General features: G+C 42.0%; 1 protein-coding gene across 1 annotated transcript; it reads left to right on the top strand.

Moving 5' to 3' along the window:
• Positions 1–1,259: 1,259 nt before the first annotated feature.
• Positions 1,260–17,226, top strand: LOC132097816 (tumor necrosis factor receptor superfamily member 14-like). The gene is made up of 6 exons (XM_059503763.1): positions 1,260–1,390; positions 6,325–6,711; positions 7,041–7,166; positions 16,387–16,542; positions 16,689–16,776; positions 16,850–17,226. Exons 2-6 carry the CDS (start codon positions 6,585–6,587, stop codon positions 17,091–17,093), a joined length of 741 nt encoding a protein of 246 aa, XP_059359746.1. The 5' UTR covers positions 1,260–1,390; positions 6,325–6,584; the 3' UTR covers positions 17,094–17,226.
• The last annotated feature ends 5,953 nt before the right edge of the window (positions 17,227–23,179 follow it).

Below are 23,179 nucleotides of genomic sequence, written 5' to 3'. Positions count from 1 at the left end.
TTATAAATATATAATTATAAAAAAATAACATTAAAAATGATGAAATAAAACAAATATTTGCCAAGTTTTAAATAACAAAATGTTTATTTGCTTTTGTTGTAAGGAAACAGAAAAGCATTTAAATGAAAAGTCCAGCTCAAAAGGTGAGAGTAAGTCATATAGATATACTGTAGACATATCCATGACAGCTAATGAACAAGATGATAAATTTCAGTGACATATTAGATCTCAATTCTGAAATAATATTTTGACTTTGAGATAGCAATGCAAAACATTATTTGTATTTATACAAGCTGAAAAGTAATGCTTTCCTTCACTGTGTTTACAGTTGTTGCTGGCCGAGAAAATATTGAGGGAGACAGACAGGAAGAACAACCCCTAACAACAGTTTCGACTCAATCTACATGAAGGAGTTTCCATGTCTGAAGTCCAGCAGAGACCCCAACAAAACCCCAATGAAACAAACTGAGGGGCACTTACGATTTTCTTATTAAGTATGTAAAATGTAGCAGCAATATGAATGAGCTAACATAACCTTATTACAAAATTGTATATCTGCACTATTCACTTTCTAAAACACTTCTTTTTATTTAAAGAAACGGTATATTAAATTCTTTTAGTCTCAATAAATATTTGTATAGATTTATTAAAGTGTACATTTTTAGGAAATTATATTAAAACAGGCTTTTTTAATAACAAAAAGTATGTGTTCACTTACATTTTATTTAATAGGCTATGGTCTACTTCAGTGATAACATAACCTTTAAAAACAGCTTCAGCATTCTGTAGAAATGTTTTTAAATTTAAATTATTATTTACTGAATATTGACTATTTGTATTTGCATTTTAGTTGGACGGGCACCCTCTTGGTAATATTTTACTCAGTAGCCTACATGTTCAGTAAAGCTTGCGTTACAAACGTTTTTATACATTCTATGGTTACAACCACTGATCTATAATATAGATCAGTGGTTACAAGACACTTTTAGCCCAAAATGTAATTGTTCAAAAAAGAAAAAGAAAAATAACAGAAATTAACGAATCAAAAATGCAGCAAATAAGTTAGGCTATATTTTCTTTTCGTGGTCAGTCAATAGCTGCGTGTGGTGTCCACTAAAAGGAATTACTTTTAAATGACAGTAACAAGTTATCTATAATGTATTACAGTTTGGAAGTAAAACTTGCACAACACTGGCTGTATAGTTTCGGTTTCAGTTATCGCAATCCTCACACATTTTTGTGAATTGGCAGTAAAAACACTGGGCTTGGTCTGTCTGACGCCATATCAGAATACAAACTGAAACAATAACGCGGCTATATTTCGAGACAACCAACGTCTGTGACTTATGTTTTGTTGAAGTAGAAGAAGTGGTATTAGCCCTTTCTGCTGGTAAGTGGTTTTAAAGTTTTATTATTGAGGAAAACGAGTGACCTGCAGTTTTAAACTCCAGATTAGCTTATCACAAGTCTTGTTAAAAAATGTCCGGATTGTGAGAGCAACTGAAAAATATCGACCAGTACAAGCTATAGTCTATTACTGTGTTTAAACCACTATGATACTATAGCCTATGATGGTAGTGTTTCTTTATATCCTTCATTTTTATTTATTTCTAAAGTGAAAGTGATTTTACATCTCTCATCCACCCAAGTAGATTCCATTTAATCCAGTTTAGCTGTTTTCATGAAAGAAATCTTGCATGGTTATATTTTACCTACTGTTGCACAGCTACTTAAAGGGTTAGTTCACCCAATAATCAAAATTATGTCATTAATAACTCACCCTCATGTCGTTCCAAACCCGTGAGACCTCCGTTCATCTTCGGAACACAGTTTAAGATATTTTAATTTAGTCTGAGAGCTCTCAATCCCTCCGCCCCTCAACTCGCACGTGTCAGTGTTTATGAAAAGATTAAATGAAACGGGACAAATTTAATCTTGATAAACTATGTATCATTATAAAGATCTAAGCCTCAAGCATCAACGACGGATGACAGTTTAACCACGACAGTTTTTCAATGGAAAGCTAATAAGACTGTATTTGCTACATTTGTGTAAGCAGTACACATAAAAACATGAACATTAGATACCAGATCCGTAGTAATAAAGAGTTATAAACACATCCACAGCTGTAAATCCCGGTTTAGTTAGAAAGGTAAGGGTCCACTGAATGACATCTCATGAAGCACGTTTAGTCCAACGAAGTAATAATGTTGTAATATGGATCATTGTAATATGGATCATCATGGATTCAGTTCTTCAGCGACAGAACTGTTTGCGTCCGTTATGGAATAACTCACGGTCAGAAACTGTGCTTGGTAGTAAAAAACGGCATGGTTTTGCAGCGTACAGTGCCACAAACAGAATGAGACAATCCACCAGAAAAAAGAATGAATGTAAGATAGGCAAAAGATAGTATATTTGAATTTTGCCACTCCCTTGTGACGTGCTCTGACACACCTGTCAGCTGATGGAGCCGGAACTTATAGCGATCGCCTTTTTCTTTGTTTTATTTTTCAACAGTTTTTATATATGTGAGAGTTTGTTTTATGTTGAATGTGAATGTATCTGCATGATTACCATCTGATTGAGTGCAAATCAGCCCAAATCAGCTCGCTATTACTGTATGATCACGGCTATCAAAGTGAACGCGTCTATATGAATAGAGAGAGTGGATTATTTACTTTGTCACATTTGTGTTATTACCATCTGTATAAGTGGCCATCAGCACATCAGCACTTATTTGCATCATAATTCATTGTAAATGCTGCATTTCTAGCAATCTGAGGATGTTCTGTAATTGGCAAACAAAGTAAAAAAAAAATGTATTTTTCTTATTATTCTTATTTTTCTTACTCAAATTATTCTTATTGTATTTTTCTAGTGCTCAAATAAATCACTTATATGATGTCTAAGTTTCTGTCTAGTGTTTTATAATCGAAAAAAACTATGCAGTGGTATGTTTACTGACTAAATAGTTTGTAGAAGCCTTCAATACTATTGGGAAATATATTTTATTATATTGGGGGGTGGGGGGTCTAGACATAGTCTCATAAAAATATTAGCAGGAGTCTCATTTTTCCTGATATCTTATTCAGATTTGAAAGAAACATGTGGCTTTCAACCCATTACTTTTCTAGATTGCTCAAGGACTCATTTCACGTATTTTTATATCAAAAAAAAAAAATATGTAAGTGTGGTAAAAAAAATTCAATATAACAATATAACTATAACTTTTAATATTTTTGAGCATTATCAAATCTGGTTGATAAAAAGTAAAGCCCAAAGGGTCTTCTTTCCAAAGACACCTAAATTATGTTTATAACACACTGAAGTAGGAAACTGTTACAATTATAAGTTTGGTAGAGCACTTTCAGCCGTGAGTCCCACAATGGGGGGTGCTGGCTAACAGGTTAAGCTGTTAACTTTTTTAATGTGGCTGACACTCCCTCTGAGTTCAACCATACCAATATCCGTAGTAATTCATTTACTCAAACAGTACACCGACTGAACTGCTGTGAAGAGACAACTGAAGATGAACACCGAGCCGAGCCAGATAACAAACGAACGATTGACTCGTTCTCGAGTTAAGAACCGGTTCTGTCAGACACGTCTGATTCGAGAACTGAGGAGCTGATGATACTGCGCATGTGTGATTCAGCGTGAAGCAGAATGACACACAGAGCGTCTGAATAAAGTCATAGTTTTTGCTGTATTTGGACCTAAATGTATTTTCGATGCTTCAAAAAATTCTAACTGACCCTCTGATGTCACATGGACTACTTTGATGATGTTTTTCTTACCTTTCTGGACATGGACAGTAGACCGTGCTCACAGTTTCAATGGAGGGACTCAGAGCTCTCGGACTAAATTAAAATATCTTAAACTGTGTTCCCAAGATAAACGGAGGTCTCACTGGTTTGGAACGACATGAGAGTGAGTTATTAATATAATAACATAAATTTGATTATTGGGTGAACTAACCCTTTAATAAGCCCTTTGTATCTACATGAAAAGTTTTTTGTTTTCATACAGTTAAACCAAAAAATTATTCGGACTAGATATAATTTTAGAATTTTTTTTTTTTTTTTGCTAGTGTGTTTATTATGTAAGCGGGGATAGCATAATTAAGTGAAATGTCTATCTTCATACAGTGGACGACCAGTAAAATTTATAAATATTTGGGACCAAAAAATATTCAGACACTTTGACCTGACCATGTTTTGCTTGAGTGTTTTTTCTTAAATTGCTAATGCAAAATTAAGCATTCTTTGGAAATTGGTTGACCTAAACTGGTATTACTGTATCTAATACTGCATTTAAATTTAACAGCTGAATAAGTTTTGGTTGATTGTAATCCATTACATACCTTTATATCAAAGTCATCTGACATTATCCAGATGAATCTGTTCTGACAGAGTTTAACTCGGAGTTCTTGTCAAACTATAGCAAATAAATTGATAATGTGAGAAATGTTTAAGGTGTCTGAATAAATTTTGGTTTGATTATTATTATTATTATTATTATTATTATTATTATTATTATTATTATTATTATTAACCTTTGTCTCACACTATTGTCTCACACCCCATCCCACTGGGGTGGTGTTGGCGCAGTGGATAAGACACATGCCTTTGGTGTGAGAGACCTGGGTTTGAATCCACTGTGAGACACCAATGTGTCCCTAAGCAAGACACTTAACCCCTAGTTGCTCCAGAGGCGTGTAACCTCTTACATATACAGCAATTGTAAGTCACTTTGGATAAAAGCATCAGATGAATGAATCACTATGAAAAATATTTTTACTGTCAAAAAATCCTTTGATTTTCTGGAGCTTAACCATCCAACTGAGGATGGCCTACTTCGCTCCTGTTCTGAGGAGAGCAGGTAAGTGACAAGCATATTAATCTATATAGTTATAAATTTTTTACTTTGGTTTATGTATAAGCATGCACTACCATTAGCTTCTATTTAATTTTCATTTTAACATTGTGAAGGGCTCACAAACTGTTATGCTTTTGCTTCTATGAAAGAGACTCACTGTCTAAACTGATTTGTGTTCACAGACAGATGTTGTCAAATCCTACAACCTCATCTGCAGAGAGATACTGCCATTCAGTTACAACAAAACACATAATGATGGATGTAAAAACATTGTCAAGACATTTTACACTGGAACTTGGACTTCATCACGTTTATTTTGTGTTGTTATTTAGTTTTATTTTTTCATCTGTTTATTCATGTCAATTATCATTTATTAATGTATTCACATTAAGCTAATAATTCTTGTCCAATTTGCTTTATATAAACCCTAATATATGTTATGACTATTGTGGAGTAATGTAATATAAGTAATATATTAATGAAAATAAACTATTATTTAAAAAGGTTTATAACACTTAAGTTTCAACACTTTCATAGCACATTTGCATAATTCATTATGGAAACCTTTGAAATTAGTATGAAACATAGTCATCCATTTATTCTCCAAAATAATGTCTTTTTTTCAACTATTTCTGTTGTAGAATGCAATAGCTTATGTATTTGATATATTTAGTCAGAATGACAGTGTTTTTTAAATGTTTCTAATGTTTAAAAAAATAAAAAATGTTAAAATTACAGAATTGCCTTATGTGATGTATGACTGTTTATTGTTGGACATTGTTAGTAGACAAATAAAACCGTGAGAGGGTGAAACTAGTATTTTTTCCCTGATTATCCACAAGCAAATGTGTCATTGGTTGAAGAAACACCCGTTTTAAAAAAGGTGAAATTTCAGAAAAATCGCCAATTGGCAGAATTTTACTATACAGTATTGAAGCAACATTTTTAAGATTTATAACCTTTTACAGTTTTATAAAATTTACAGTACAAACATTTTTTCATCAACTGAAATAATGTTCATATACCAAATTACTAAAAGTGGTCACACAAATACAAAACACTATCATGGTTACACACAACATAAAAATAATGGAGTTAACATTAATTTAACATAAGATGTAACATACAACTCTATAATGTGCTTAACTTGTGAGAAATAACCATGAAGCAGTTATTTCAGTTTAAAAAAATCAAATGTTGGCTGACAAACAGAATTGTTCAATTTCAATATATTATAGGATGACCTCAAGAACACTCCACAGAATTGTACATTTAGCAGTACTTTACTGTAAAATTACAAAATGAAATACCATTAAACAATTAACAGGGGTTTGTAGTATCATTTACAGTTTTTGCTGCTGAAATTTTTTATAATTTTATACAGTGTATAAACAAGGTTTACAATGAGCTGATCCTTTTTCTGCTTTTTCTGTTTCATTTTAGTTTTCCAAAGAAGGCATATGTCTGCAAGAAGCTTGTGGAAGCATGACCTGTAGAAGAACTGAGTCTTGAAGAGTCTTGAACTACTGTCGCCTTGACTTTCAGTTTTCTACGAAATCACTCCATAATGTTTACAGTTAAGGCACACATCAACCATCATCACAGGAATCAAACCTTCTGAAGGTTGTGCTGTAGACAGCACAGTACTAATCTAATGACATCCAAGAAATGCTACATTGACTGAATAAATCTAGACTGTGACTATGTTCACTTTAAGGATCATTATTTTTATTACACTAATTGTTCCTCTTAATTATAAACTTTGTTCCTGTCAGTGTTCTCATGCTGAATATGAGATACACAAGCAATGCTGCCCAATGTGTGCCCCTGGTAAGACTGCAAGTTATAACATATATACTACTTAACTTTATTAATATATTTTTTCATCTTTATATGTTTGTTTATTGATTTACAGTATTAGAAGTTTGTTGTTGTCTGCTTTATTCTGCCATAAAGCATTTGTTTCAGTTTAAATTCATTCACAAATTATAAAGGGCTTTTCTTTTACGTAATTACTAATTAACTATCTGGAATTATAAAGGGCTTTTCCAATGCTTTCTAAATATTCTGATATTTTGATACTTTTTTTTCCAAAATGGTAAAAATATTATTCAATATTGTTAGAAATCAACAACAAATTTTATGTGCTGCCTATTCAGGAAACCGTGTTCATTGGCACTGCACAGATGATACCAGCACAACTTGTGTTCCATGTCCTTCATCAACTTTCACTGATGAACCAAATGGCCTCACTGGATGCTTTCCTTGTACTGTATGTGATGCAAGTGAGTGTTTCCATTACCACTTGATATGTGGTAATCTGAAAATGTAAGATTGATGGTGACAAACGTCTCAGGTTATATGCATGTAACCATGGTTCCCTGAAAAGGCAACAAGACACTACATCCTCTAGCAGTTAATGTGGGGAACTCCTTCAGCGTGGTGTCTGAAGTACATGTCTAAATATGACAATAACATTGGCTGGCGACAGCCTATGACTTCACTACCAGCGTGGCCATTGTACAAAAGGGTGCTTGGAGGATACGTCATCTGCTACATACCCAATAACTTACCTGATAAGGGCTGATATGATAAAAAGATATCCAGTGCAAAGAAAATTGCAATGTACCGGAAATAAACACCTTCCACTGGACCAGAGAAGGAGATTTCCTATAGATTCCTTTTTCCAGATGCCATGAGCTGGAAGGCCATCACTGGCATACCCCAGCCCAAGTGGGAAGTGTTTGTCATTGGTATCAGTGACAATACACACCTAGAGTGGGACCCAAGGTGAGGAACCAGGGTCTAGAAAAAGGGTACGATGCCCGTAAGGAGTAAACATTACCATGTATATGGATATTAGAAAGTGCACATGATGCTCAGCATGTGCACTTGGCATAAGCATGGATTTTAGAAAGGGCACTGCCAAGCTCAACCAAGAGCATCAGGAAGGCCAAGGAATGCCTATAAACCTGGTATGACTACCTCACTGACCTCAAAGGAGTGGAGTACTTGACTCTCAGATTGTTCTCACATGTTCTCACACAAACCTCACATGTTCAAACTTCACACATAACGTACTCGGTTACTAAACGTAACCTCGGTTCTCTCTAGAAGAGCGAACGAGTACTGCGTCTTAGCTAAGACGCTACGGGAAAAGTCTCTTTTCACGAAATACTGAAGCAAAAAATTATCCTTAATTTTTTATTTTTGTAAAGCGCATTTGCAGCAGTACACAGCCATAGGCGAGACGGCTCGTTCGCTCATTGGCTTGTTCTGCGGCAACTGCACAGCCTATCGAGCGCAGGCTGATGCAACATCAGACCAATAAGGGCGCTTCGCGCCCTTCTTGCCACTTCCCGCCGAAACGGGTGTGGCTCAACCTATAAAAGGAGCTCGAAAAGGCTGACTCACCTGATTTTTCATCTCTTCAGCGAAGCTCACGCATCGCTGGATCACGAGGAAGCAAGCGCCGTCTGGAAGAGCATATCAGCAGGACGAGCCATCCTGAAGCCGCTGGCACTGCCGCCTTCCACTGCATCCGTAAATGCGGCAATATGACATCACACAGCCGAGGCAAGGCCTGACCAATGTGGCAATGCGGGTCTTACGCAATACTGCCCATATAACAGTCGGCAGCGCATAACGCTCATGAACTCAGAATTCCCCTCAGGGCCCTGATTCTTCTATACCGACAGCAGCCTTGCTTGCAAGGTGGGAACCTCCAGGTTATAGAACCTGATAAATGTAGACGGCGAGGCCCAACCCGCCGCCATACATATATCCTGCAAGGAGATCCCAGTAGACCACGCCCACGACGAGGCGACGCCTCTTGTGGAGTGTGCTCTGACGCCCAACGGGCACTGAAGGCCCCTGGAAGCGTAAGCTAACGCTATGGCGTCAACTATCCATCTGGATAGAGTCTGTCTCGAAACAGCCATTCCCTTGGAACGTCCACCAAACGAGACAAATAGCTGCTCCGTCTGCCGAAAGGCAGCAGAGCGAGACACATAAGCTCTTAAAACCCTGACAGGGCAAAGAAGACTCGAGTCTCCATCCTCCCCTGACACCGGCAGGGCAGACAGGGCAATAACCTGAGCCCGAAACGGTGTGTTGAGGGATTTCGGCACATAACCGTGCCTAGGTTTGAGTATGACCCTTGAGTCATTGGGCCCAAACTCCAAGCACGACTGGCTCACCGAGAGCACGTGCAAATCACCCACACGCTTCACAGAAGCGAGAGCCAACAAGAATACTGTCTTGAACGACAGATGCTGAAGGCTAACCGATTGGATAGGCTCAAAAGGGGGACCCTTCAAGGCCTCCAAAACCGCCGCGAGGTCCCACATAGGGACTGACGGAGGTCTGGGAGGATTCAGCCTCCTAGCTCCTCTGAGGAACCGGATGACTAAATCGTTCCTTCCTATTGACTGACCGGACGCCGTTTCAGAAAACGCCGCGATGGCCGCCACATAAACTTTGAGCGTGGATGGGGCTCTGCCCTTATCCAACAGCTCCTGTAGGAAGGAGAGGACCTCCGTCACCTCACAACTAAGGGGTGAATAACCTCGAGCTGTGCACCAGCTGGAGAACACCGACCACTTCGAGGCATACAGACGTCGTGTCGACGGAGCTCTAGCCTGAGTGATGGTATTTAGCACTCCCACTGCGAGATCAGCGGGTAACCGTTGAGTGCCCATACATGGAGGGACCACAACTCCGGTTGAGGGTGCCAAATCGAGCCCTTGGCCTGCGAGAGGAGATCTCTCCTCAACGGTACCGGCCACGGGGCGACATCTGCTAATTGCATCAAATCTGGGAACCATGGTTGGTTCTTCCAAAGAGGTGCCACAAGCAGTATTGAACATCTCGTTTCTGTCACCCGTTCTATCACCTGCGGAAGGAGGGAGACAGGAGGGAACGCATAAAGCGGGCAGCACGGCCATTTCCGTGACAGCGCGCTTTCGTTCTTGGAAAAGAACACGGGGTAGTGAGCGTTTTCGTGGGACGCAAAGAGGTCCACCTCCGCCATGCCAAATCTCTCCCACAACAGCCGGACTGTTTGCGGGTGTAGAGACCATTCGCCCGTAGGGACATTGCCTCTGGACAGCCTGTCTGGACCCAGATTCTGCAGTCCAGGCACATGCACTGCTCTCAGCGAGCGCACGTTGCGTTGAGCCCAAATCAGGAGGCGTTCCGTCAGCCTGCACAGGTTTCGGGACCCGAGACCGCCCTGGCGATTTATGTAGGACACCACGGACATGTTGTCCGAACGGACTACGACGTGGTGATCCTTGATATGGGGACAAAAGCGCGTCAGCGCGTTCTCCACTGCCAGCATTTCCAGGCAGTTGATATGATGGAGCTTTTCCCGTTCTGACCATAGGCCAAAGGACGGTCTGCCTTCGAGCAGCTCTCCCCATCCCGAAGTGGAGGCGTCCGTCGACACCATTTTCACACTCGGGGAAGTCCCCAGGCTTACACCTGATTGGTACCAGCCGTTCACTGTCCAAGGTGCTAGAGCCGCAACACAGCTCTGATCGACCTTGAAATGCAGCTGGCCAGACGCCCACGCTCTGCGCGGCACCCGAGCCTTCAGCCAGAACTGCAGGGGGCGCATGCGGAGCAGGCCCAGCCGCAGAACCGGAGATGCTTAGGCCATGAGACCCAGCATCTTTTGACAGTGTTTGAGCGACACAGTCGCGCCGCAGCGGAAAGAACTCGCTGCGCGCTGAATGCCCATCGTGCGCTGTGGTGACAGTCGCGTCGTCATGGAACACGAGTTCAGAACTATACCCAGAAACAGGATCGTCTGACTGGGGTTCAGCGAACTCTTCGCCCAATTGACACTGAGGCCGAGCTTCTCGAGGTGATCGAGTAAAATGGCCCTGTGGTCCACGAGCTCCGCTCGTGATCGGGCCAGAACCAGCCAGTCGTCCAAATAATTCAGCACTCGTATGCCTCTGAGTCTGAGAGGAGCGAGCGCTGCATCCATGCACCTCGTAAACGTACGAGGAGCTACGGACAAGCCGAATGGCAGGACTGCAAACTGGTATGCCTGACCCTCGAAGGCGAATCTCAAAAACCGCCTGTGGTTTGACGCTATCTGTATTTGAAAATACGCGTCCTTCAGATCTATTGACATGAACCAGTCCCCTCTGCGAATCTGCGCGAGGAGCTTCCTGGTCGTGAGCATTTTGAAACTGCGTTTCATCAATGCCTTGTTCAGCTGTCTTAGATCCAGTATGGGCCTGAGACCACCGTCTCTCTTGGGCACCAGAAAGTATCTGCTGTACAGCCCCCCTCGCTTTGAGCTTGAGACACAGGCTCTACAGCCCCTTTGCTCAACAGTTTTGATATTTCGGCCCGAAGTATGTGTGCTACTTCTGTTTTGACCGTAGTTTCGACGCGCGCTGAAAAGCGCGGTGGGCGTTGAGAAAACTGTAGCGAGTAGCCTCTCTTTATAATGCCTAGCACCCAATCCGAAACCCCTGGAAGCGCTGACCATGCATCTGCATGAATGGCTAAGGGCTGGATGCGACACGCGCTCTGTTGACTGGGCAACGGCGGCGCTCGAGTGTGCTGCGCATCTGAGGCGGGGAGCACGCTGATCACAGCGGGCAGATCGCCCATCCTCGACCCCGTTCCAGCGCTTAACCGACTAGAGGGAGGCTGAGCAGGTCCCGTGGGACTCGATATATCTGCGAGTAACCGTGGGCTGCATGTGTGCACTTTTACCACTTTCAACTCGCCGTCTGCCTGTGCAGAATGTACGTGCACGGGCCTCGTTTTTACAGAAGCCCCGCGCCGTAAGTGACATAGTGTATGTGGGCACTGGGAAGTGGGCACGTTTACTATGCGGCGCGCTCGACCGATCTGTGTCGATCTTATGTGCGCTAGCCCTGTGTGCAGGGCTGTGCTTACATGCGGGGATGGGCACTGGGTAGTGGGCATCGTCACTGCATTTAAAGCACCATCGGCCGTGGCCGGACGAGCGTGCACGGGTTTAGTTTTTACAGAAACCACATGACGCGTGTGACATAGTAATTGTGGGCACTGAGGGGTGGGCACGTTTACTATGTAGTGTGCGCGACCGACTTGAGTCGACATTATGGGCGCAGGCCCTGTGTGTAGGGCTGTGCTTACATGTGGAGATGGGCACTGAGGAGTGGGCATCGTCACAACATTTATAGCACCATCGGCCGTGGCCAGAACACCAGAAAAAACACTCTTTTTGTGAAACATCTGGGTAGCCGTGATAACGGCTTTTGTGTGCAGGCAAGCGGGCACTCGTGCAGGCTTGCGCATTGCAGAAGACACTGAGGCAGTCACAACTCTTGGAACTGCAACAGCGGCGCGCTTGGGTGAGAGCTCGGCCGCAGCGGAACTCGAACACCGGCGCTTTCCCAGCAGTGCTAGGATGCTTTCAGGGCTTCTGGCTTCACCGCAATCCTCTGCTGCGGCTCCCGCGGCGCGGGGCGATGGCTCGAAGAGCGAGAACGGGGTCCCGAGCTGCGTTGCTGATGCTGTCGTGATGGCGCAGCAGGAGGCGGTGGGCGTGACTGAGAGCTCTGTGGGGCCGGTCTAGAGCGGCTAGCTGCAGAACTGGAGCGCTTCGGCAAGAAGTGCTTGAACGCCTGTGAAGCTTTCTGGTCCTCGGCGAATCTCTCCACAAACTCGTTGACGGAAGATCCAAAGAGGCCGGCAGGAGTTAGCGGAGCGTCAAGAAACGCAGCGCGCTCAGACTCCTTGATGTCAAAAAGCGTCAGCCACAAATGCCTCTCAGCCACCGTAGCGGAAGCCATAACCCGTCCCATGGCCTGTGCAGCGGACTTAGTAGCGCGGAGGGAGAGATCCGAAGCACTCCTCAGATCCGCGAGACAGATCGCTTCAGGTCCCATCTCATCCAGCTTGCGGAGAAGATCGCCCAGCCTGCCCAGCAGCAGAGAATATCCGTGCGAGCAGCGATGACGTCATGCGGCAGGCTTTGAATGGCAACGCCGTAGTCCGCCGTCCAGCAGAGGGCGGGCAAAGGTGCGCTGCTATAGCCTGTTCCACCGGCGGAAGTGACAGGTAGCCTCTGTTCTTAGCACCGTCCAGTGTGGAGAATGCTGACGAAACAGATGAGCGGATTCTCGCCGAGAATGGAGCGTCCCAAGCCTTCGCCACTTCTTCGTGAAGCTCAGGAAGAAAAGGGGCGTGTTTTGAGCTTGAGGAAGAGCGCTCATCCGGAAGATAGCTACCATCCAGCTGGGAACGTGAAGTTGGCGCTGGTGCAGACGACTCGAGGCCGAGGCTCGCCGCGGCCAACGAGAGTACACACATCAGCTCCTTATCGATATCCCCCCGTCTGCTGGGCCTCTGAGCAGCGGGCGCGAGATCCACGGAGCTCGCCCAACCCTCACTGCCCGAAGCAAGCAGAGAGCACGTGTCTTTTTCCTCCGAAGCGGGCCTGAGATCCACTTCCTCCGATGACGCGTCGGCAAGCAGCGGACACTGAGCATCGGGAAGCGATGCAGGGGAGACCGGCGAAGCGGAGGGAACCGGCGAGCTCGGCCGAGCTGGAGGCGGTTCTGGTAGGCGCTGCGAGCGGCGCTTCTTACGGCACTGCGGCGCAGCGGATGATGCAGGCTTCGAGAAGGATGGCAGGCGAGTCCTCAGAGTCACCATAGGCATCCACTCGCAATGAGGGCATCCGCCATCAGCGAGCGCAAGCGCTGCATGGTCTTCACCCAGACAGGAGAAGCAGATGACGTGAAGATCTCCTTCGCTGAGCGGGGTTCTGCACGAGCCGCACGAAGGCATCTTTAAAAAGACGCAGCTCTTTTGTGAATGTGCGTCGCAGGGCGAACACACACACAGAATATTACAGAACAAGGATTGTAAAGGATATGGGCGCCGGATAGCGCAGCAGGAACGGCAGTGGAAGGCGGCAGTGGAAGGCGGCGGTGCCAGCGGCTTCAGGATGGCTCGTCCTGCTGATATGCTCTTCCAGACGGCGCTTGCTTCCTCGTGATCCAGCGATGCGTGAGCTTCGCTGAAGAGATGAAAAATCAGGTGAGTCAGCCTTTTCGAGCTCCTTTTATAGGTTGAGCCACACCCGTTTCAGTGGGAAGTGGCAAGAAGGGCGCGAAGCGTCTGATGTTGCATCAGCCTGCGCTCGATAGGCTGTGCAGTTGCCGCAGAACAAGCCAATGAGCGAACGAGCCGTCTCGCCTATGGCTGTGTACTGCTGCAAATGCGCTTTACAAAAATACAAAATTAAGGATAATTTTTTGCTTCAGTATTTCGTGAAAAGAGACTTTTCCCGTAGCGTCTTAGCTAAGACGCAGTACGAGAGAGCTCTCGTAAGAGAACTCTGCTCCTGGTAGCAACCCTCTAAATCGAGGGGAACACTGTCAAGCTCCATTATATGGGCAGTCTGCATAGTAGCACAAGATAGGGCTCGGGGAATGGCATGCTAATAGGAGACCTAAAGTAAGGGGAGCAGGGCCAAACTCAACCATGAAGGCAGCCCATCAGGAAGGTTAAAGGGAAGTCTTTCAGCCTGGTGTTACCATAACACAGAGCTTAGGGAGTGGAGTACTCAACTCTCAGATCAAGAGGAGGACTCACATGCTCAATCTGGGAACGGCATGCTGATAGAAAACCATTCTGGAGAGGGGGGACCACTGCAAAATTCAGCCATAATGGCAGCCCATCAGGGAGGCCAAGAAAGGCCTATTAACCTGGTATGACTGCCTCACAGAGCTGAAAGTAGCAGAGTCCTTGGCTCACAGATTGAGAGGAGAACTCATATGCTCAATCAAATACCTCAGTAAGGGGAGGGGGATCCCACACAGCAATGCTTGGAAAGAGCCTGTTGAAAGCATAACTAAAGGAGAGCCTACAGTAATTGGGAAGGTATAGTAGACAACAAAATCAAGACAACCAGAGTGAAGTGGATGATGTATTCTCTCTCACCTTTTATAACATGGTCGTGCCAGTACTGATGCACAGGCATTCGTCATCCAGTGTTGTGGTTGTGTTTAGGTGTGTGCTTCAAACACAGGTCACCCGAAGGTCAAGGTGACTGCTAGAGGATGCAGTTGGTGTTCCCTCGAAAGGTAATCATGTCTGTTTATTCAAGTGATTTAGGAAACTGCATTGTTGCAATCTAGTTGCTACAGGAAACTGTCCCTAAAAAGAATATAGTGTAAGTATATTCAATTTCAAATAATGCCTAAAATGCAAATAATTGCCTATCACAGCTATGCTGATGATACCCAGATTTACCTACTGTAGCCTTATCTCCAAATGACTACAGCCCCATTGACTCCCTCTGCCAATGCATTGATGAAATTAATAGTTGGATGTGCCAGAACTTTCTTCAGTTAAATAAGGAAAAAACTCATTCATTGCATTTGGAAAAAAAGATGAAGTTTTCAAGGTGAATACATACCTTGACTCTAAGGGTCAACTAAAAATCAAGTCAGGAATCTTGGTGTGATTCTGGAGACAGACCCTAGTTTCAGTAGTCATGTCAAAGCAGTAACTAAATCAGCATACTATCATTGTAAAAACATTGCAAGAATTAGATGTTTTGTTTCCAGCCAAGACTTGGAGAAACTTGTTCATGCCTTTATCACCAGCAGGGTGGACTATTGTTATGGGCTCCTCACCTGCTTCCCAAAAAGACCATTAGACAGCTGCAGCTCATCCAGAACGCTACTTCCAGGATTCTGACTAGAACCAGAAAATCTGAGCATATCACGCCAGTCCTAAGGTCCTTATACTGGCTTCCAGTTATATTTAGGATTGATTTTAAAGTACTTTCGTATTTAAGTCACTAAATGACCTAGGACCGAAATATATTGCAGATATGTTCACTGAATATAAACCTAACAGAGCACTCAGAATACTAGGACCAAGTCAGTTAGAAATACCAAGGGTTCACACAAAACAAGGGGAGTCCGCCTTTAGTTACTATGCCGCCCGCAGTTGGAATCAGCTTCCAGAAGAGTTCAGATGTGCTAATACACTAGTCACATTTAAATCTAGACTCAAAACCCATCTGTTTAGCTGTGCATTTATTGAATGAGCACTGTGCAATGTCCGAACTGATTGCACTATATTTTCACTGTTTTGTTCTGTTTTTTTTAATGTAAAATCATTTTCTAACTGTTTTTAAATTCATTTTAAGAAAATGTTTTAATCATTTTATTATTTTTATTCTTGATTATTTTACTTTCTTTTAGGTAAAGCACTTTGAATTACCATTGTGTACGAAATGTGGTATATAAATAAACTTACCTTACCTTGGCTTGCCTTGCCTAAGTGGCTTCAGATGTAACTGTGCAAGTGTCTTCTGAAGCCCCATTCAGATTGTCAGCCCAAATCCGATTTTGTGCATATCCGGATGGAATCTGATTCCTTGCAGACTTGCACAAAAATCTGATTTGGGCTGACAGTATGAACAAGGCATAAAAGACAATTAATGCAATGCCTAATTTTTTTTTATCCTAGGCCGTGGTTTAAGAGTGAATAAAAAATGCACTCGGTCATCAGACACTGTTTGTGGGCCTCTAGAGAGATTCTACTGCATTGAAAAAAAGAAAGGCTACTGTTCTTTAGCTGTGCAACATTCAGAATGTAGCCCTGGGCAATATATCAAACAAGCAGGTAAATTATAAAAAAAAAAACTGGTATATAAACATACATGAAACATTGCTTATTGTTATCTGTGCTGCATTAAATGGAATAGAAGAAGGAAGTAATGAATAGACAAACACAACAGTGACAGTTTAATTTGCTGACTGTCTCTGCAGGTACTGCCTCTACAGATACTGTATGTGCTGACTGTACAGGTGACACATATTCAAATGGATCTTTCTCATCCTGTTTACCACACACAAAGTAAGTGCTCACTTATGTGTGCTGTTGGTCATTTTTTAACAAATCTGATTCTGCATACAATATTATTTCACAGATGTGAGGCCCTGGGACTTACTGAAACAAATCCAGGAACACATTCATCTGACACCAAATGTGGAAATCCCTCTACACCTGTAGCAATAATTGCCCCTAGTGTTATAGTTACTTTAATATTAATTTTAGTAATACTTTATTTCATATTTAAACATATTTGGAAGAAGAAGCAATCAAAAAGTTCAGGTAAGGGCTATTCAGTTATATTTTGTAGTATGAGATCTATTGTTGTGTTTTTTATATAATGGAATTTTCTTTGAAAATTAATCAATTAATCCAGGCTGGGTCACTTTGATAATCATTCATATACACAGTATATTGCTACATTTAAAAATGATGGTGCTGTAGAGAGGATTTTATACAGATTTATTATTATTATCAACATTGATTACAGTTGTGCTTGTTATTTTTGTGATAAAGTAACATTTAGAGGTTTGGGGTAAGAAAAAAACAAAAAATAAACATAAATCAGTGGCATTCATTTAAATGATTCTATACGTCAAAGAAATCGGAAATAAATTACATCAGGGTTTCCACAAAAATATTAAGCAGCAAAAACTATTTTCAACTATAATAATAATACACATTTTTTATAATGTCATGTTTGAATGATTTATGAAGAGTCTTGTGACACTGAAGACTGGAGTAATGGCTGCTTAAAATTCAGCTTTGCCATCACATGTATAATATTGTAAAATGCACTAAAATATAAAATTTATACTATTTTATGGTATTAATGTTTTAACTGTGTTTTTGAGCAAATAAAATCAGTTCTGGGTGAGCATAAAAGATGCATTTCTAAACCAACAAAAAAATTATTACAAATATATGACAGGTAGTTTATTGTGAGTTACATTAATATATACTGTTTTCTCTTTTCTGTTCAAACAGGGATACAGGTATGTTCAACTTTTTACATGAAATAAGGTAAAACAAAGTTTGTTTACTATGTTTTAATAATGTTTGTTTTTGTTTAAAAGGAAACAGGTTTACCGCTTACTGTTGAAAATGACAGTTCTAAAGGTAAGAATAAAGTATATCATATTGACAAAGACATGCTAAATGCATTTTATTCAGCTTATATAGATGACGAGAAACATAAAAATCCAATTTTAGATTTTAATTATGTGAATTATATAATATTTTGCTCCTTTATGGTTATTTGACTGTGTCAATAAATTAATGTAAACATTTTTTGTGCTACTGCAAGCTGAAAAGTAATGGTTCAATGTTTTTTCAGTTGATGGTGACAGCACAAGTCCTGACAACCTGTGAATGACTTCAGTTTCTACACTACTCAGATCTTTCACTACATTTATCAAAGGAGTGAGATTTAGCAGTTTGAGCCACAGTTATTGAAACAAACATCAAACAGCATCAAATTATTTTGTCATCATCTATTAATCAACTACTAATGAACTACTGTGTGTGTCAAGCCTAAAAATAATAATAATAGTAATATTTAATGGAGCAACAAGTACATGAGCCAGCATAAAACTGCATTAGCACTTTCTATAAGACGGCGTCTGACAATATTTTAAATTTTTTGTATAAGTGTAGCGCCCTTCTCCCTTCGATTTAAGTGGGAGGGGCCCTGGGTAAGTTTATTTTTAGATCTCTCTAAGTAGCCTCTGAATATTATTAATTTTATTTCAATAAACCCTTATCTTTTCAATTAGTGTGCTTAATAATAGACTACAATAACCACAGAGTCAGAAATAAAATATAAACTTTTAGTAGTTTACTCAAATAAAAAAATTTAAAAAATCAAATAGCAATTGGAGATAAAATAAAAGTTAACCCTTTAAAGTTTTACAACAAAAGGATCTTTCCTCCTTCAAACTCAAATCAACAATTTACAAATACAACACTGTATTAATATTCCGTATCACTCTGGTTATTTATATAACAGATAAACTAATAAGATGGACAGTAAACACAAAATGCCACCAATATCACCAATGTGTTGATTAGTATACTCAAGTTCAACGAGTCTTTGTTGTCTCAACACAACGGTTACGGCTCACAAAACATTCCCCAACAGTAATCAAAAACCCCCGGGTGTCAATTCAAATATACAAATTTAAATAAAATAAATACCCTGATGCAGGCCTGATACGATGCTGGGGTTCGTTGAGGCACAAAACAGGTTGCCGCTTCACTCAACGAGTAAACGAAATAAACAACTGTCTTACCGATCGTTAGTTCAAGCCGGCTTTCATGACGCACAAACTTCCAGCACGAGGGGGATTGCTGTCCGACTAACTGACGGCAGATCAGCAAACTCGTCCAACGCTGCCAGAGGAACCACTGAGAATCCCTGGTATCTCAGGGCGCTATCTGGATGTCTTCTATGGATTTGGTAAGAGAGACGATTCACGGTAGTTTTCCACACACGCGACCTCGCGTCTCTCACGTATGATAAGCGCTGTTTCTTGAGAATCGCGCTACTCAGTCATTTGATAATCAAAGGGGAAATTACTATCCCCACACGTTCAAACAACATTTTACCAACTTTAAATCAGTTCTCGTATGGACAACTGTCCTAAAATGGTATCTTTTATCAAACTAGTTCTCAGACATGAACGATCTTCCAGCCATCACCTCTTCTTCCCGGACGTCACTCCCCTCCCCGCCCCTCAAATTTTTAACAAATCCCAGCTCTTAACAGTGGCAAGTACTTTTAACTCAACACATAATCATACATTTTCCTTCCTTTTCAATGAAAATAATATTATACAAGGAAACCAATACACATACAATACATGTATATAAATAAAATATTAGAAAATAATATTAAGGAAATATTACTAAACCAAATGAATACCCAAACTATATGAATAAATTTCAACCGGGCTTCACCCTCCCCCCTTTAAATGTCTGGATGTCCCCATACAGACTAGTGGACTACCTAATATTTTCTTTTAGGATCTTACCTACACTACTGCTTTACGTTTCTTGTGATTGACTTTTTTTCCTATTTGAATTATTACTCCTCTGTGCACAATAGTTAGGGGCTGATCTCTAGACTTCCCTGGCTTGTCATAGGTGAGTTTAACAACTGGCTTTACTCTCCTTTTTTCCCTAACTGGTTCACTTTCTTCCATTTGCTCGCTTGTCTCTTCTTGACTTTCCTCTTCATCTTCTACAGAAGAACTGGACGAACTTGAAACGTCGCTCTCTGCATCCTCTTCATGTACCAATTCTTCTTCCTCAGTACCAAGGTCTTCATGGAGCAGGTTCCTTTCCTGGTATACCAATTCTGACTGGCTGGGCAAAGTGTCATTCTTATTCAGTGTTCCCTCCAGATATGATCTGTAAGGTTTTGAAACATTGTATTCAAACTCAGAGGAAGTCTCAGAAGATGATATATCTTCATTTGTCAGTGCGGGAGCATCAACATCCGTTCTTTTCTTCCTCCTCACTGGGTTTCTCTCCACTTTGCTCTGTGGCCACCTCACAAGTTGCCCTATGGGTAACAGTTGGTCTCTGTGAAGTGTTCTGACCTTTCCGCTTCCTGTTTCAGGTTTTACCCGATATACTGGTATATTTGGGAGTTTCTCACAGACTACATAGGGTACTGGACTCCATCTGGTTTGAAGCTTGTGTTTACCTTTCAACCCTAAGTTCTTGATCAACACACGATCCCCAGAATTCAAGGATTGAAATGACACTCGTTTGTCATATGATCTTTTATTCCTTTGATGGACTTTGTCAGCCTCTTCCATTGCTGACTGGTAAGCCCGTTTCAGCTCTTTTTTCATATTGCTTATATACTGTGAGTGTGACACATCATCCATCCCATCTGGTGAAGTTCCGAAACAGATATCTACAGGTAACCGGGCTTCTCTCCCGAACATCAGGAAATAGGGCGAATACCCAGTAGCATCATTTTTGGTACTATTATAAGCATGCACCAAGTAAGGTATCTGTTGGCTCCAATTTCGTTTTTTCTCAGCATTCAGGGTTCCAAGCATAGCTAAGAGGGTACGATTGAACCGCTCAGGCTGCGGGTCACCCTGAGGATGATACGGCGTTGTCCTTGATTTTCTTATACCAAGCAGGTTCAACAACTCCTTTATCAGCCGACTCTCAAAGTCACGACCCTGATCTGAGTGAATGCGTGCTGGTAGGCCGTAATGAATGAAGTACTTCTCTACCAGTATTTTAGCAACAGTAAGAGCTTTTTGATTCTTACTGGGAAACGCTTGTGCATAACGTGTGAAGTGATCGGTAATTACTAACACGTTGCCCAAACCTTTTGAGTCTGGCTCCACAGAAAGAAAATCAATACACACTAAGTCCATCGGCCCACTACTCGTTATCTGATGCAATGGGGCAGCTCTTTGACATGGACTCTTACGAGTAATGCAAGCTCCACAGTTCTTGACATATTCTTGCACGTCAAGAGACATCTTGGGCCAATAGAATCGATTTCTCAAAAGTTCTGTAATCCTTTCTACCCCCAGATGACCTAAATCCTCATGCATGGCTTTAAGAACTACTTCTCGGAACTTGGTGGGCAAAACCAATTGAAAGAATTCTCGATCAGACTTTTTGGTTACTCGCTGAAGCAATCCATCTTTCATTAATAGTTTTCCAGCTTCATGCCTCAATGCCACCACTTCGGGATCTGTTATTTTGCTTGACCACTTTCGTTCCTTCAGTGCAGTTATCGCCTGTCTCACAGTCAGATCTTCGTTCTGAGCTTTAATCAACTCTGGTTGAGACAGCAACTGTAAAGAATTAAGCTCCAACCTGGTGGGATAGGCATAAGCTTCTGGTATGGACTCTGGAGGGGCTCCTAGCTGTTCCACATATCTAGGATTATCTTCCAAAGACACCTGAGAACTCACCCGTTGACATATGGACTTTACACCCGACACAGGTATGTCCCTCCACTTGTTAGCCTCATCCTCATCCACAAATCTTCTGGACAACAAATCAGCATCTGTGTTGCTCTTTCCGGGTCTATACTGAATGCTAAAATCATACGTAGCAAGAGCTGCTAGCCACCTGTGGCCTGTTGCATTCAGCTTAGCAGATGTCAACACATATGTGAGTGGGTTGTTATCGGTTCTGACATGAAACTTGGCACCATACAAGTAATCATGGAATTTGTCCACGATTGCCCATTTCAATGAAAGAAATTCCAGCTGATGAATGGGGTACCTTAGTTCTGCTGGTCTCAATTTTCTGCTTGCGAAAGCCACTGGCCGCAATCCTTCAGGGTGTTCTTGATATAACACAGCCCCAAGGCCCTTCAAACTAGCATCCACATGAAGGATGTACGGCTTACTGGGATCGGCAAAGGCTAAAACAGGAGCATGTGTTAAGCAATGAATTATCTGTTTAAAAGCGGACGTGCAAGATTCATCCCATCGATCTCCAAAGGGCTCTGATTCCTTGAAGTAGGTCATGCTCTTTTCTTTGCCTGCCTTCTTTCCTTGTTGTGTCGGCGCATAGCCCTTAGTAAGCTCAGTCAACGGCCTAACAATGGAAGAGTAATTGGCAATGAACCGCCGATAGTAGCCACAGAATCCTAAAGAGGATCGCAGGGATTTCAGGTCCGATGGCTGGGGCCAACTGATCACAGCCTCAATTTTGTCAGGGTCTGTTGCTATTCCATCCTTGGATACTATGTGTCCAACGTACTTCACTCGATTCTGGCAAAAATGACATTTGTCAATGGACACCTTTAATCCAGCTTCCTCCAGACGATCCAGTACTTTCATGAGTCTCTCCTCATGCTCCTCCAGAGTCCTTCCAAAGACGATTAAATCGTCTAGATACACCAAGACTTGGAGTAGGTTCATGTCTCCGACGACTCTCTCCATTAGTCTCTGAAACGTCGCAGGCGCTCCAGTGACCCCTTGTGGCATCCTCTCGAATTGGAAAAATCCTAAAGGGCAGATAAAAGCAGTTTTTTCCTTGTCAGCTTCTGCCATGTCTATCTGATAATAGCCACTTCTTAAATCGAGAACGGAAAACCACTGACTACCTGCTAGACAGTCCAGTGCATCATCAATTCTGGGTGTTGTGTATTGGTCGGGAACAGTTCTTGCGTTCAGGGTTCGATAATCAATACACATACGGACTGCTCCATTCTTTTTCCTTGCAATCACAATTGGGGATGCATATGGGCTGCGAGACTCTTTGATAATACCAACAGTTAAGAGATCTTGTAGATGTTTCCTCACATCGTCTATATCTGCGGGTGCTAGACGCCTAGAGCGCTCTCGAAAGGGTCTTGAATCAGAGAGCCGTATGTTATGCTCTACTCCCTTAGCGTGTCCTACATCCCATTCGTGAAGCGAGAATACTTTAGTTC

This window comes from Carassius carassius, chromosome 21, assembly GCF_963082965.1.
Source record: "Carassius carassius chromosome 21, fCarCar2.1, whole genome shotgun sequence".
NCBI lineage: Eukaryota > Metazoa > Chordata > Actinopteri > Cypriniformes > Cyprinidae > Carassius > Carassius carassius.
This window is presented reverse-complemented; position numbering and strand designations above follow the sequence as displayed.

Bases quoted from the DNA above. Each gene is read 5' to 3' on its own strand.
- LOC132097816 (XM_059503763.1), top strand. From the start codon at position 6,585: ATGTTCACTTTAAGGATCATTATTTTTATTACACTAATTGTTCCTCTT. The intron at 7,167-16,386 runs GTGAGTGTTTCC...TTTTTATCCTAG, and splicing joins TTGTACTGTATGTGATGCAA to GCCGTGGTTTAAGAGTGAAT. The intron at 16,777-16,849 runs GTAAGTGCTCAC...ATTATTTCACAG, and splicing joins TCCTGTTTACCACACACAAA to ATGTGAGGCCCTGGGACTTA.